The 16,307-nt window shown below is 41.2% G+C and overlaps 1 protein-coding gene across 2 annotated transcripts in view; it reads right to left on the bottom strand.

Annotated features, from left to right (window-relative positions):
• The window catches only part of ppil2 (peptidylprolyl isomerase (cyclophilin)-like 2), a 392,675-nt gene that overhangs the window by 360,525 nt on the left and 15,843 nt on the right, over positions 1 to 16,307 (bottom strand). For both annotated transcript variants that reach the window (XM_088000184.1, XM_043716075.2), the window contains exon 5: positions 6,817 to 6,868. In XM_088000184.1, coding sequence (XP_087856310.1) covers positions 6,817 to 6,868 — 52 coding nt within the window. The remainder of the gene's footprint in view (positions 1 to 6,816; positions 6,869 to 16,307) is intronic.

Here is a 16,307-nt window from a genome sequence, read left to right as displayed (position 1 = left end):
TTGTAGTATTATTGATTCACAGACGGCTTGAGGAAACACAGTCAGTGGATTGTAATGAGGCTTATTAATTTGGGGGCAAATAGCAGAGAGCACAAGGTATTTGTTTGTCATCCTTTACATACAAAGCATTACAAGAGTATGGGCTGTCCTTAAGCTCTGCTAAATTCATACACTCACTACCACTCAGTTATTCAACTGACCCAATAACTCTACGATTAAGTGTGATCCAACACATATACAAACATACCCTGCTCCAAAATGTTTCGATTATAACATTTTGTGTGCTTGGTGTATGAACAAATTTTATTTTGTACAAGTTCTACAGTGGTCCTAAAGTAGTATAATAGATCACCTGCTCCCAAGCTTCTACCTGACAATTTCCAACCATTAGTAGCACCTTGGCACCATAATTTGCCCTCCAATCTGGAGGTCCAGTGTGTTGTGCACAGCACAGTAAGGAAAAAAAAACTCACTCTCTTAATTCCTCACATAGCAAGATTTTGATCTGACCTGCGGCACTCCAGCCAAATTAAGTCGAAGAGTTTCCCTATAGCATGCAAAAGGACAGACCAGATCACACTGAGATGTCTGTATGATTACTGTCATAAACTGTTACACAGCAGTAGTGGGAGAGGCCAGGATTCAGGCAATTTGCCTGCCTGCGTACGGACACTGAGTGCACAAATAGGGAACTAAATAAGGAACTTGTAACATCATGTTAAGGTTGACACAAGGAAGTTTTCAGCAGCTTAAGACTACCATCTAGTGGAAGAAAAATGCATAAACAAACTCATTGCAAACCTATTGCTTTGTAAGGACTAGAACATAAATATAGAAGAGGCTTAACATTCAGCTTTCTGATGAAGGGCTTATACCCGAAAGGTCGATTCTCCTGCTCCTTGTGTGTTGCCTGACCATGCTGTGCTTTTCCAGCACCCCACTCTCAATTCAGCTTTCTGAGCTCATCTATTCACATGAATAAAAATCATTGCATCCCTGTCATTGGATGTATCTTGATTGAATACAAGGATTGTATTGTCCCCACCAAATTGTTGTGCAGGTGGTCCTTGAAGTTCAGCCTGACATGGTTTCTCAATATTTTTTCTGCACATGCATTTTACTTATAACTTGTATTACTCTAAATGGTGTTCTAAATTTTCTCTGTGCTGTTCAGCATCAAAATGATAGGCCTCAAAAGGTTCCCTTCTTAGCTGTTTCCATACAACACAAAGGTGCTGCAGTTTTTCCAGTCTATTCTTCCATGACATATTTCAGCATCATCATTTCACCTCAGCCACCATTTGAATGCTCCATCCCAATCTTATCACTGGATGCCATGTTCAAGGCAGAATTTAACCAGAGCACTGTATGGCTATAGGATGGCATTCCCTCTCATGTACTTGATGGATTACATAATACAGTCCAGCATTCCAATTGTTTGCTCATTGCTGCCTCACATAGCACTTATTCGCTCCCAGGTTCCTCACCATTCTGCACTGTAACCAGATGCTGTGTTCCCTTGAAAAGTCCCAAGAAATTTACACAAACCTTATGGGACAGTTATGGGAAAATTGAGAAAAGTTGCACTATTTTAAGAGATGGTGATGTTTAAACTGACTTCATGGCAATGTGGGCATGGGCTTTATGATTCTAGTGGGAAATTTAAAAATGCTGTCAAATGGCTAAATTAGTCTTTAAAAAGTTTTAGCTCTCAGCTAAAGTACACTGGCAATGCAATATCAACTGTAATGCGCAGCTTTCCTGTATCAGCTATAGTGCAGCAGTATTGCATTGTGCCTCATATTCCAGTTGGTACAGTATAGCAGATTTACTAAAGCATGCCCCAAAGACATTACAGTACTGTGGATGCAATAATACTCCAGATAATATAACTATTACTGGTGAATGACAACTGATACTATTCTCTGCATCTGCACCTGATGCTGTGCTGTTATAGCTAGAGTATTACTGAGGGAACGCAACTAATGATCTAGTTGATTGCATTGTACTGCTACTGAACCACAGCCGATATGGTACGGTACTTGGGGCTCAATTACCTCTCACTTTCTAATCCAAACCAGTGACACTCATTTTCCACTAAAGCTAATTTACTTCTGATAGCTCGAATGGATTTCCAAAAAATCAGAGTTTGCAGGAGTCATGAGTAAAGGTTTTTCACAAAATACCACTGAGTGTTCACATCATTAGTTTTCTTTAAATGTTTTGAAAGATAGAATTACATCAGCCTTGATTTGTTTGCAACATTTATTACAGGGCAGCTGTGACCAAAAGGAGTGTTTATCCATAATGCCAAACTGGCCCCTGCTTATCACATACCATCCATGATACCTAGTGGGCACGATAGGCTGCAGGAAGCATCTGTATGCACATTTTCCATTCTTTGCCTCCATCTGTACTTCCTGTTGCCTTGGAAAAGCAACCAACATAATGAAAAGACTCCTCCCATCCGGTTATACTCTCTTCCACCCTGTTACACGTACGAATAGATTCAAGAACAGTTTTTCTTTCCTGCTATTATTAGACTTCTGAATGGACATCTCAAATTTTAACTTTTACGTTGATGTTGCGCTCTATGCACTTTCTCTGCAGCCGTAACATTGTGTTCCTCACTCTGTTTATTACCCTTATGCACTTTGTTTGGTATGATCTGCCTGCATTGCACTCAAATCAAAGTTTTTCACTGTACCTAGGTAATGTGACAATAATAAATCAAACCACATCAAATATGCCGCTAACACTTCCTGCTTGACAGATAAGTAGGTTACAGCCATCACTTCTTCACTTCGCCCGCCCTGCTACAGTAAATCATAAGCCTGATTGGAAATATAAACAGAACATTCAGAAAAACACAAAGTAGACGACTGTGTTAGTCTTAAAAATGTCTGTTGCTTTTCAAATATGTCAGGTTCCTCTTTGCAATGCCTTTGCGCTGCAGAACTTGCAGCCATTTCTAAAATAAAGATTTGCCTGTGAGATGTTTTAAGAACGTGAAAGGTGCTGTAGCGAATGCAGGTTCTTTCTTTCATAGTGGACATACTTTCAACTGCTGTCACATTTCAATTGCAAATCTGGGAGACTGCATGAACCAGCACCTGGTGACCACATCTCAAAATCTGCCTTTCTTATTCAAAAGAAAAATCACTGACATCAACTTTTTGCGGAATAAGTGTAGGAAACCCTGGGAAAATCTCAGACCAGGCAATATGTGTGGAGAAAGAAACAGAGTTGACAGTTAGGTTGATACTCACTGGTTAGAATTATTTCTTCTGCTAAAGATGCTGTCTGATCTTCTGTTGTTATGTCAGATTTGTAGCATCACCTATGTTTTACTTCTGTATTAGCCATGTGCATTCTTGAGCCTTTTTCCAGAACAAGGAAATTAACTTAGAGGTAAAAACACTGAAGGCCAGTATCATAGAATGCTTATTAATGCATTTATTTACAATATTTAATTTCACAGAGATCACAATATTACATAGATTAATCAGCAACAAAACAGGACATTTGGACCAAATGGGGTACACCAGGATGTAGTGGTGGGTTTAAAAGTGATATTCTCCAAACCACACCATGATGGGTTATTGGTTAAGGGTTAACTGGATATGACAATGAGACATAACAACAAAATATATGATAATAGGCCTGATGTCAAAAACAGCTTGTTTTGGTTGCATGACCTTCACTGTCTGTGGAAACAACAATTAAAAATCACACAACACCAGGATATAGTCCAACAGGTTTATCTGGAAGCACTGGCTTTCGCAGCACTGCTCCTTCCACAAACACCTGATGAAGAAGCATTGCTTCGAAAGCTAATGCTTCCAAATAAACGTGTTGGACCATAACTTGGTGTTGTGTGATTTTTAACTTTGTCCACCCCAGTCCAACACCAGCATCTCCAAATCATTCTTTTATGTAGTTAACATAGAGCAATCTGGAGAGGTTTTCAACTTGTGTGCCGCACAGTAGAATGCCTGGAAAAGTACTGAAAATACTCAAACTGGCGATAGAGCATGTAACCAGAATAGTATGAACGTCAGAGACTTTGTCAACTTGTTGAGCACTCCCTATTGGGCCAGGTTTGTGAGACTGGGGCCATGGGCCGTCACCATTGGTCTGAGTTTCAGGAAAGCAATGCCATGGAATCTGAGATAAAGCTCCAAGTGCCAGCTGTCCAACATCCCTGGCGTGAAGGATTATTAGTGTGAATGTGTATAAAGCAGTTTAAATTAATAGATATGCTCGTTAAATTTGTATATATATTAATTAGATTAAGCTAATAAATTAGCTTATATACAAGTGCAGAAAATGTGTTGCTGGAAAAGCGCAGCAGGAGAATAGACGTTTCGGGCATGAGCCCTTCTTCAGTAATGGGCTATTCCTGAAGAAGGGCTTATGCCCGAAACGTCGATTTTCCTGTTCCTTGGATGCTGCCTGACCTGCTGCGCTTTTCCAGCAACACATTTTCAGCTCTGATCTCCAGCATCTGCAGTCTTCACTTTCCCCTATATACAAGTGCAGGTGTCTTCTTGTAATCATTTTGATCAGACCTTAAGGAACCTGTTAAGTACTTTAAGCCTAACAATATACAAGGTACAAATGACATCAGTAGAATTAGGAAAGAAGTTCAGCAGCGAGAGACTATGATGGGACTCTTGTGCCTGTTCATCAATGAGCTCACGGCCGATTTATATTATAAATACAATTACCTGGCAAAATCAGTTTGGTAATCAACACACACCATTTCCAAGAGACAATCAGCACATCATTGGTTTTATCTAGACTGTTTCTTTTCAGTATTCCAATAACACTTGCGTCAAGATTTTTTAAAAAACATTAATATTTTGGAAAGCAAAACTCTACAGAGCTATTTACTTAAAATTAACAATTAAATTAGTGCCTACTGCCTTTTTTTGTACAAGACTGTTCTACATTTCTATCACTCTTTACATGAAAAATGTTTCCAAAATTCTCTCTTCAAAGGCCTGATTCAGATTTCAAGGCTATGTGTCCTTTGAGTTCCATAGAGGAAAAAGTTGCCCATAAGTGAAATTTTATTGGATGCTGTGGGGGAAAGATCTGCCACCCTGCTCACCCACAGCGTGGCCACATAAAAACCACAGAAGCTGGCGTGTAAAACACAGAAATCAAGCCTGCCAACACATACAGAAACTACCCAGAATGCCCAGTCTTGGCCAAACAGGGTTAACATAAAAAACCAGACATGGCTAAGCCATTCCCAGACAAGAGAATACACTTCCTAAAACAGTTTTCATATTCAGCTCCCAGCCCAGATTAGTACTGCAGTTCCAATACCTTAAGGGCAGGTTCCTTTCCCATTGAAACCGATACCGCAGAAACAAAGAGGCAGACTGAGACACCCTGGAAGACTTCAATCACAGGAGGAACACAATGGACACAACTGAATGCCAGGAGAAGGGGCATTTACAAATATTCACGTGGATGGGAAATACAATGAAGAATCCTCTAAAAGACATTCTCACCCACTCTCAGAGATGGCTGGAATCTCCTGTGTCAATTACAAATGAATTGCTACCGCAGGACGTTTGCTTAATTTCCATTCAGTTTATTCTTGTTTTAACCTCTTTACAATTTTCATCATTGTACTGTAACTGCTTTACAATTATCACCTTTTTGTGTTGTACCCCTATAAACATGCCTGCACGTTCTGTTCTGGGAAGAGCATTTGGCCATCTGTGCAGAGAATCAGTTCTGTCAGCCAGGTTAATTTCTTTTCCAAGATATCACTTTGTTTAATAAACCGTTTGTCAATTTCACTACGATCCTTGTTTGTGGTCTCTGATCAATTGGGCTCAATTCTCCGACAGATACCCTTTGGAACTCCATATAAAACTAGGTTGATAGACATTTTCCTGTTTATTACTGCTGTTATTTCTTTAAATGTTCTAAAAAGTAGATTACACATGATCTTGTTTTTACAAATACACAGTAATTAATTCTGATCAGCCTTATTCCTCCAAGTCATTCTGTTCCTTTTTATAGGTTTCAATAACTTGGCGGCACGGTGGCTCAGTGGTTAGCACTGCTGACTCTCAACACCAGGGACCCAGGTTCGATTCCAACCTCGGGTGACTGTCTGTGTGGAGTTTACACATTCTCCCAGTGTCTGCGTGAGTTTCCTCCAGATGTTCTGGTTTCCTCCCACAGTCCAAAAATGTTAAGGCTAGGTGAATTGGTCATGCTAAATTGCCCGTAGAGTTAGGTGCATTAGTTAGGGGGAATGGGTCTGGGTGGGTTACTCCTCTTCGGAGGGTCGGCGTGGACTAATTGGGCTGAAGGGCCTGTTTCCACACTGTAGGGAATCTAGTCAACTTTCCATCCAAAGTTATCAAACAAGCAGATCTATAACTTTTTACATTCTCTTATCGTTCTTAAATAATATAGTTATGCTCAAAATTTTGCAGCCAGAACGGACTACTCCAAATTCAAGGAATATTTGAAAGATCCTGTGGCAGAAACCAGCAGGCTTTGAAAAATCTTCCATCTTTAGTGCCTGGATTTCTTCTAATACTGTTTCCATCTCTGTTAACTTCATAGAGATTATTTTTAATGCACCACGAGTTCTCCCGAAATGTCAGGTATGTTATCCTCTTGCTCTACAATTCATTACTCCACTTCCTTATTCTAATTTTTTTTAAAAAACAACTCACTATACCCATGAGTATCCTTTCTCTTTTGATATAATTGGAAAGATTTTTGTGAATCCTTTATACTGAATGAAAAACAGAAAGTACATAAGTAAAGGAATTTTACCTCGCCAGTGGTTGGATGGGTTCCAAATTTCTTTATCCATGGAATAATACTCCTGTAAGAAGAAACAAAATTTTGGAAAACAGAGACACACAGAAGATAAGTTACAATGAAGTTCATGAACTATTTAACTGGTGCACTGAATTAGGAACCCTTTGACCGGTGGATTAACATATGTGCCTCTAATTCATATAACTGATCATTATTTCCTGTCCAAAACATATTTGAATATAATAAGCACCAAATAATTTGTTTTTACGAATTCCATTTCAGAATAAAATTAAGCTGCTTTTGGGAAAAATGCAAAAAAAAACAAAAGATTTTCTAAAAAGGTACAACAGTTAAAGACTGGATGCTTGTGAAGGGACAATAAGTCTATCCTGTGACATGGTTTGAATTTGACATCTGCTGCTTTTATTACCATACGCTTCAGTCCCTTCTCCATTCACAAGAAAATACATACTCCGAGCTCACAATGGCAATAATCCACAAGTCTTTTAATAAAGACATAAAATGTCAGCATCGGAAAAATGTCTGAAGTAGCATCAGCAACTTAAAGACTTAACGTGACTTTTCTCCTTTCTGATTCAATCTAGTTATCACACAGCTGAATTTCATTTACTTTTTAACATTTCAGTTTTCTGACATTTGCAGTACAAAGGAAAAATAATAACTCGAGAGAGAATAGGATCCTTCAAGGACTAAAGTGAACACCTAAGTGTAGAACAGCAGGGGGTGATGGCCAAGGTTCTCAGTGAATATTTCTCCTCTATGTTTACCATGGGAAAGACATGAAGACTTGGGAACTTGGGGAAGTTAGTGGTGATATCTTGGGGACAGTGCATATCACAGTAGAGGTGGTGTTGGACATATTAGAATGTATGAAGGTGGATAAATCTTCTGGCTTTGACAGATATATCCAATAACACTGCAAGAGAAGAAATTGCAGGGGCCCTGGCTGATATTTTTGCATCATCATTAGCATGGGTGAGGTCCCGGAAGACTAGAGAGTAGTAAATGTTGTGTCCTTATTCATGAAGGGCTGCAACGAAAAATCTGGGAGCTACAGACCAGTAAGCCTAACATCTGTGGTGGATAAGTTACTTGAGAAGATTCTGAGAGTTGATATACATGCATTTGGAATGACAGGGTTTGATTAGGAGTTGAAACTTTATTGCTGGAACAGCACAGCAGGTCAGGCAGCATCCAGGGAACAGGAGATTCGACGTTTCGGGCACAGGCCCTTCTTCAGGAATGATTAGGAGTAGTAAGCATGGCTTTCTGTGTGGAAGATTATGCCTCTCGAGTTTGTTAGAATTCTTTGATGAAGTGACCACGTAGGTTGACGAGAGCAGGGTGGCAGATGTAGTCTATATGGATTTCAGTAAAGCCTTTGATAGGGTTCCACACAGTAGACTGCTCTGGAAGGTTAGATCATATGGAATCCAGGGGAAGCTGGATCCACAATTAGCTTGATGGAAGGAAGCAGAGGGTAATAGTGGAAGGATATTTGTCAGACTGAAAGCCTGTGACTAGGGGAGTGCCTCTGGGGTCGGTGCTGGGCCCATTACTGTTTGTAATCTATATCAATGATATGGATGAGAATGTGCAATGCACGATTAGTAAGTTTGCAGATGACACTAAAATAGACAGTATTGTGTACAGGGAGGAAGGTTATCAGAAATTGCAGCAGGACCTCAATCAGCTGGGGGAGTGGGCTGAGAAGTGTCAAATGGAGTTAACATAGATAAGTGTCAGGCCTTGCATTTTGGAAAGTCAAATCAAGGTAGGAGTTTCATGATGAACGGTAGGGTCTTAAGGAGTGTAGTGGAACACAGGCATCTTGGAGTTCAGTTCACAGCTCTCTGAAAGTGGAATGACAGGTAGACAGAGCAGTGAAGGAGACGTTTGGCACACTGGCCTTCATCAGGCAGGGCACTGAGTGCAGAAGTTCAGAAGTTACATTGCGGTTGTACAGGACGTTGGTGTGGCCGCACTTGGAGTGCTGTTGTTCAGTTTTGGTCACCTTGCTATACGAAGAATGTTATTAAACTGGGAAGAGTGCAGAAGAAATTTACAAGGATGTTGCCAGGTCTCAAGGGTCTGAGATATAAGGAGAGGCTGAGGGGGGAACTTATCAAAGTGTAAAAGATCATGAGGCATGGAAAGGGTGAATGCACTCAGTCTTTTTCCCCAGAGTTGAGGAATCAAGGACTAGAGGGCATCAGTTTAAGGTTAGAGGGGAAAGTATAAAAGGGCACCTGAGGGGCAACTTTTCTTTTTACACAGAGGGTGGTACATGTATGGAATGAGCTGCCAGTGCAAGTGGTTAAGGCGGGTACACTAACAACATTTAAAAAGGCACTTGGACAAATATATGGATAGGAATGTTCGAGAAGAAAATGGGCCAAGTGCAGGGAAATGGGTTTGCATGCACAGACATTTTGGTCAGTATGGACCAGTTTGGGCCAAAGGGTCTGTCTCAGTGCTGTACAACTCCATGACTCTAAGTTGATTGACCTTTCTTGCACAAATCAACGAATGCGATTCTTCCATCATGCATTTTATTTTTGAACTCATTCTCTGATGATTGAACCTTTCACAAACAGGAACAATTTGGCTGGATAAAATGTTTTTGAATACTTTTGAGGATATGGGTAGCATATGAGCAATAATACAAGACTGGAAAACCAGAAACCCAGGCTATTAATTCAGAAAGACAATTTCAAAACACAAAAAAAATCACTTAACGAATCAGAAATGAAAAAACAAGTCTCAGTAGTAGTTACATGAAACTACAGGATGGTCATTAAAAACCCACTTGGTTCACTAATGTCAATAAGGAAAGGAAGTCTGCTATCCTTACCCATTCTGGCCTACGTGTACAATGCTTAGGACTCATTAGTGCCCTCTGATGTGGGATAGCAAGCCATTCAGTTGAATTAAAAACTATTACAAAAAAATCAAACAAAAATGAAATCACATCTAGATATGTGTACAGTTTTGGTCTCCTTATTATAGGAAGGATATACGTGTCATAGAAGTTCATCAGATTAATCCCTAGCATGGCTGGATTGTTGAGTGAAGAGAGAATGAATAAGTGGTGTCTGTATTCCTTAGAATTTGAAGAATAAGAGGTGACCAAATTGAAACTTCTAAAACTCTTACACAGGGTGTGACTAAGTGTATGTAAGTAGGATGTTCCTCTTGACTGGTGACTCTAGAATCAGAGGACACAGCCCCAAGGGTTGGGCCATTTAAGACCTAGATGAGGAGCAATTTCTTCACTCAGAGGATGGTGAATCTTTGGAATTCTCTACTCCCAAGGGCTGTGCTATGTCAATCATTGAACATCTTTAAACCAGAAATCGACTTGTTTCTGGGAACAAACAATATTAGGGATATGGTGAAAGTGTGGGAAAGTGGCATTGAGGTAGAAACTGATCCATGATCTAACTGAAAGGCTGGCTGGTTCGCTAGGTTGAATGACTTATTCCTGTTCCTATGTCCCTAAAAGCAGATCGAGCCATCCGGCAATAGACAATAGTCAATAGGTGCAGGAGTAGGCCATTCTGCCCTTCGAGCCTGCACCACCATTCAATATGATCATGGCTGATCATCCTTAATCAGTAGCCTGTTCCTGCCTTATCTCTATAACGCTTGATTCCACTATCCTTGAGAGCTCTATCCAACTCTTTCTTAAATGAATCCAGAGACTGGGCCTCCACTGCCCTCTGGGGCAGAGCATTCCACACAGCCACCACTCTCTGGGTGAAGAAGTTTCTCCTCATCTCTGTCCTAAATGGCCTACCCTGTATTTTTAAGCTGTGTCCTCTGGTTCGGCACTCACCCATCAGCGGAAACATGTTTCCTGCCTTCAGAGTGACTAATCCTTTAATAATTTTATATGACTCAATCAGATCCCCTCTCAGTCTTCTAAACTCAAGGGTATACAAGCCCAGTCGCTCCAGTCTTTCAGCGTAAGGTAGTCCCGCCATTCCAGGAACCTACGCTGCACTCACTCAATAGCCAGAATGTCTTTCCTCAAATTTGGAGACCAAATTTGCTAATGTTATTACTAATATCATCTTCTATATCATTAATATATATTGTAAAAAGCTGCAGTCCCAGCACTGATCCCTGCGGTATCCCACTGGTCACTGCCTGACATTCCGAAATGAAGCCGTTTATCACTACTCTTTGTTTCCTGTCAGCCAACCAACTTTCAATCCAAGTTAGTACTTTGCCCCCAATACCATGCGCCCTAATTTTGCTCACTAACCTCCTATGTGGGACTTTATCAAAAGCTTTCTGAAAGTCCAGGTACACTACACCTACTGGATTTCCCTTGTCCATCTTCAGAGTTACATCCTCAAAAAATTCCAGAAGATTAGTCAAGCATGATTTCCCCTTCATAAATCCATGCTGACTCTGACCTATCCTGTTACTGCTATCCAGACGTGTCATAATTTCATCCTTTATAATAGACTCCAGCATCTTTCCCACCACTGAGGTCAGACTAACTGGTCTATAATTTCCTGCTTTCTCTCTCCTACCTTTCTTAAAAAGTGGTACGACATTAGCCACCCTCCAATCCGCAGGAACTGATCCCAAATCTATCGAACTCTGGAAAATAATCACCAACGCATCCACGATTTCTCGAGCCACCTCCTTCAGTACCCTGGGATGTAGACCATCAGGCCCCAGGGACTTATCAACCTTCAGACCTAACAGTCTCTCCAACACCAATTCCTGGCAAATATAAATTCCCTTAAGTTCAGGTCCTTCAGCCACTGTTACCTCAGGGAGATTGCTTGTGTCTTCCCCAGTGAACACAGATCTGAAGTACCAATTCAATTCTTCTGCCATTTCTTTGTTTCCCGTAATATCAACCTGTTTCTGTCTTCAAGGGTCCAATTTTAGTCTTAACCATTTTTTTGCCTTTCACATACCTAAAAAAAGCTTTTACTGTCCTCCTTTATATTTTTGGCCAGTTTACCTCCGTACCTCATTTTTTCTCTGCGTATTTCCTTCTTAGTAATCCTCTGTTGTTCTTTAAAAGCTTCCCAGTCCTCCATTTTCCCACTTACCTTTGCTATGTTATACTTTTTCTCTTTTAACTTTTTATGTTTCTTAACTTCCCTCATCAGCCATGGCCACCCATGCCTCCTCCTAGGATCTTTCTTCTTCCTTTTTGGAATGAACTGATCCTGCATCTTCTGCATTATACACAGAAATATCTGCCATTGTTCCTCCACTGTCATCCCTGCTAAGGTATTGCACCATTGAACTTTGGCCAGCTCCTCCCTCATAGCTCCATAGTTCTCTTTATTCAACAGAAATATTGTCACTTCCGATTGTATCCTCTCCCTCTCAACTTGCAGATTGAAGCTTATTGTATTATGGTCACTTCCCAGTGGCTCCTTCACTTCGAGGTCCCTGATCAATTCTGGTTCATTGCATTATACCAGATCCAGAATTGCCTTCTCCCTGGTAAGCTCCGGCATTGAAAAAGATATTGCCCAGTCAAGCCTATAAGGTCCTTCGCACTGATACTTGGGAACTCCTGCCAAAACTGGGACAGCTGTGTAATAGGCAGGTCAAGCAATAGCCTGACTGTCATACTCAAGAATTCATACCTTACCATAGTCTTTCAAACAATCTGTGCATGGCGATTAGCATGCTGACACCAATCTTCCAGATCTGAAGTCACTGCCACACATGCACCTCGGAGGTCTATGCATCCAAAAAAAAAATTACAGGAAATACGCAGAGAAAAAAATGAGGTACGAAGGTAAACTGGCCAAAAATGTAAAGGAGGACAGTAAAAGCTTTTTTTTAGGTATGTGAAAGGCAAAAAAATGGTTAAGACTAAAATCGGGCCCTTGAAGTCAGAAACAGGGGAATATATTACGGGGAACAAAGAAATGGCAGAAGAATTGAATTGGTACTTCAGATCTATGTTCACTGGGGAAGACACAAGCAATCTCCGAGGTAACAGTGGCTGAAGGACCTGAACTTAAGGGAATTTATATTTGCCAGGAATTGGTGTTGGAGAGACTGTTAGGTCTGAAGGTTGATAAGTCCCTGGGGCCTGATGGTCTACATCCCAGGGTACTGAAGGAGGTGGCTCGAGAAATCGTGGATGAGTTGGTGATTATTTCCCAGAGTTCGATAGATTCGGGATCAGTTCCTGCGGATTGGAGGGTGGCTAATGTTGTACCACTTTTTAAGAAAGGTGGGAGAGAGAAAACAGAAAATTATAGACCAGTTAGTCTGACCTCAGATTGCTCCATCAACCATTTCTTGCATTCTATTCTACCCTTCCAACAGGAACACCAGTAGCACAGAATTACAACAATTAGGGAGAGAATGGCCCTGAAGTCCTCAATATTGGCTCTAGACACAAAGCTTCATAGTATGATATCAAACTTGGGTAAGACTGCATACTACTATGTGCCACCTAATGTGCTCCCTCAGATAATGAACCAGTACTCCATGTAAAAACATCACTTGAAAGAAGGATAACACAGAATATACTCTGATTTCAATGTCCATCACCAGATTGATTCAGAAAAGGCCAAGGGGGACAAATCAGAAGGACATATTTGTCAAATTTGATGAAAGGTGGTGAAAGAAACAATAAGAGGAAAAATCCTATTTGCCCTCACCATCATCAAGCTTCCTGCCGCAGGTACAACTGTAAATGGCAGCATTGGAGCAGTATCAGTCCTTGGGAAGACACCATACCACCTTCTCACTGAGAATACCCTGCTCCATCATATGGTGTGACAGTAACAATATGCTAAATCACATGGATTCAGAACAGTGCTAGCAATTCAATAACCCTTGATTCCACTATCCTTAAGAGCTCTATCCAACTCTTTCTTAAACGAATCCAGCCATTCTCCCAGTGTCTGTGTAGGTTTCCTCCCACGTTCCAAAGATGTGCAGGTCAGGTGATTCGGCCATGCTAAATTGAACATAGTTGTTAGGTGCATTAGTCAGAGGGGGGTGGGTTACTCTTCAGAGGGTTGGTGTGGACTTGAGCTGAAGGGCCTGTTTCCACACTGAAGGGAATCTAATCTAATATAATATAATCTCATCTCCCTGCCTGTCCATCATCTACTAGGCACAAGCCAAGATTATGATGGAATATGACCCACTTACGTGGCTGAGTGCAGTTCCAAAAATGTTCAAGAAGCTTAATGACGTGCAGAACAAATCACCCACTGGATCAGCACCTTACCCAAGATCTTCAAAATTCATACTCTCCAACAAAAGCTGACAGTGGCAGCAGTATGTACCACATATGAGATTCACTCTACCAACTCACCAAGGTTCGTTCAACTGCACCTCCCAGAGCTGCAAACTCTGCCACCGAGAAGGACAATGACAACACATACGTGGGAATACAACCCCGCACTTGCAAGTTTCTCTCTGAGCTACACAGGATCTTGACCTGGAACAATACAGTCATTCCTTCACAGTTGCTGGGTCAAAATCCTGGAACTCCTATCCCAAAAGTACTGTGGATACACCTACACCACACAGACTACAGTGGTTCAAAAAGGTAGTTCACCACCATCTGCTCAAAGATAATTGGGGTTGTGCAACAAATTTTAGCTTTTACAACAATAGCATCCGACAAGTAAATAAAAGAAACTTGAGTGAGAGGGGGGTAACATGGAATCAGGAATTTACAGCACAAATGGTAGCTGCTTAGCATTGTTCACTTTTGCCAACTGAAGAAAAGCTCTCACTTTTCAATACTTCATCCATAGCCTTGCAGGTTATAGCATTTCAAGCAAATTACAAAGAAATATAAAATAGAACTCAGTTCATTAAGGTGGACCAGTATTCAAGAGACCTAGGCAATATTCTGGGGATTTGGGATTAAATCCCACCACTGTAGATGGTAGAATCTGAATTCAATGAAAGTTTAGAATTCTAAGTCTAATGATAATCATGAAAAAACACTGTCGATTCACAGAAAAGCCCTTCTGGTCTCAGAAATGGATTAACAAACTATTCAGTTGGATCAACTGCTCGAAAGTCTGAAAAAAGGAACATAGCTGGGCAGAATACTTAGGCATCCACTATGGCCCTGGGTGTACCTACACTAAATGGTTTGCAACGGTTCAAGGTAGAAGCTCAGCACCACCTTCTCAAGGAGAAATAGGAATGGATATTAAATGCTGGCCCATCCAGTGATACGCAGATCCCACAAATGAACTTTAAAAAGCTTCTCACCTCTAAAATTCTGATCAGAATGACACACAACACTCCAAATAATTTCTGACCGGGTTGGATGGGGTGGGGTGGGGGTGTTGGTAAAAGAGGTGGGGGGGGGGGGGGGGGGTGGTATCTGGGCTAGTATCACAGCTGCAAAAAGAAGGTTGGCGAGGATGGTACATCTACAGAGTCAGCATGGGTGGAAGTTAGAGACAGGAAAGGAGCAGTCGCTTTGTAGGGAGTTTTCTACAGATTCCCCCCCAAAGCAACAGAGACACAGGGGAGCTGATTAGGAGGTAGATTTTAGAAAGGTGCAGAAGTAACAGGGCTGTTGTCATGGGTGACTTTAACTTCCCTAATATTGATTAGAACCTCCTTAGTTCAAACAGTTTGGATGGAGATTTGTCTAGGAAGGATTCCTGACTCAATATGTAGATAGGCCGACGAGAGAGGAGGCCATATTGGATTTGGTACTTGGCAATGAACCAAGCCAGGTGTCAGGTCTCTCGGTGGGAGAGCATTTCGGTGATAGTGATCACAACGCCCTAACCTTTACTATACTCATGGAGAGAGATAGAAGCAGACGGTATGGGAAAGTATTTAATTGGGGGAGGGGGAATTACAATGCTATTAGGCAGGAACTGTGGAACATAAATTGGGAACAAATATGGGAAATGCATGATAGAAATGTGGAGGTTGTTCAGGGAGCACTTGCTGATAGTGGAACAAACCTATCCAGTACCAAGGCAAAGAAAGGATGGTAAGGTGAAGGAACCTTGGGTGACAAGGGATGTGAAACATCCAGTCAAGAAGAAGCAGTCAGCTTACTTAAGCTTGAGGAGACAAGGATCAGAAAGGCTCTAAGGGTTACAAGGTAGCCCGGAAGAAACTGAAGAATAGACTTAGGAGAGCAAGAAGAGGGCATGGAAAAGTTTTAGCAGGATGAAGGAAAACCCTAAGGCATTTTACACTTATGTGAGAAAAAAAACAGAGGACAGCTGGAGTGAGGCTGGGCCGATCAGCGATTGTGGAGGGAACTTGTGCCTGGAGTCAGAGGAGGTGGGGGAGGTCCTGAATGAATACTTTGCTTCTGTATTCACTGATTTTTGTGAGGATAACGTGAAACAGACTGAAATGCTCGAACAAGTTGATGTTAAGAAGGAGGATGTGCTGAAAATTTTGAAAGATAAAGGTAGATAAATCCCCTTGGCCAGATGGGATATACCTTGGGTTACTACAGGAAGCGAGGGAAGAGACTG

This window comes from Chiloscyllium plagiosum, unplaced genomic scaffold, assembly GCF_037043375.1.
Source record: "Chiloscyllium plagiosum isolate Xiang-an unplaced genomic scaffold, Cpla_swu_hap1 HiC_scaffold_24, whole genome shotgun sequence".
Taxonomy (NCBI): domain Eukaryota; kingdom Metazoa; phylum Chordata; class Chondrichthyes; order Orectolobiformes; family Hemiscylliidae; genus Chiloscyllium; species Chiloscyllium plagiosum.
This window is presented reverse-complemented; position numbering and strand designations above follow the sequence as displayed.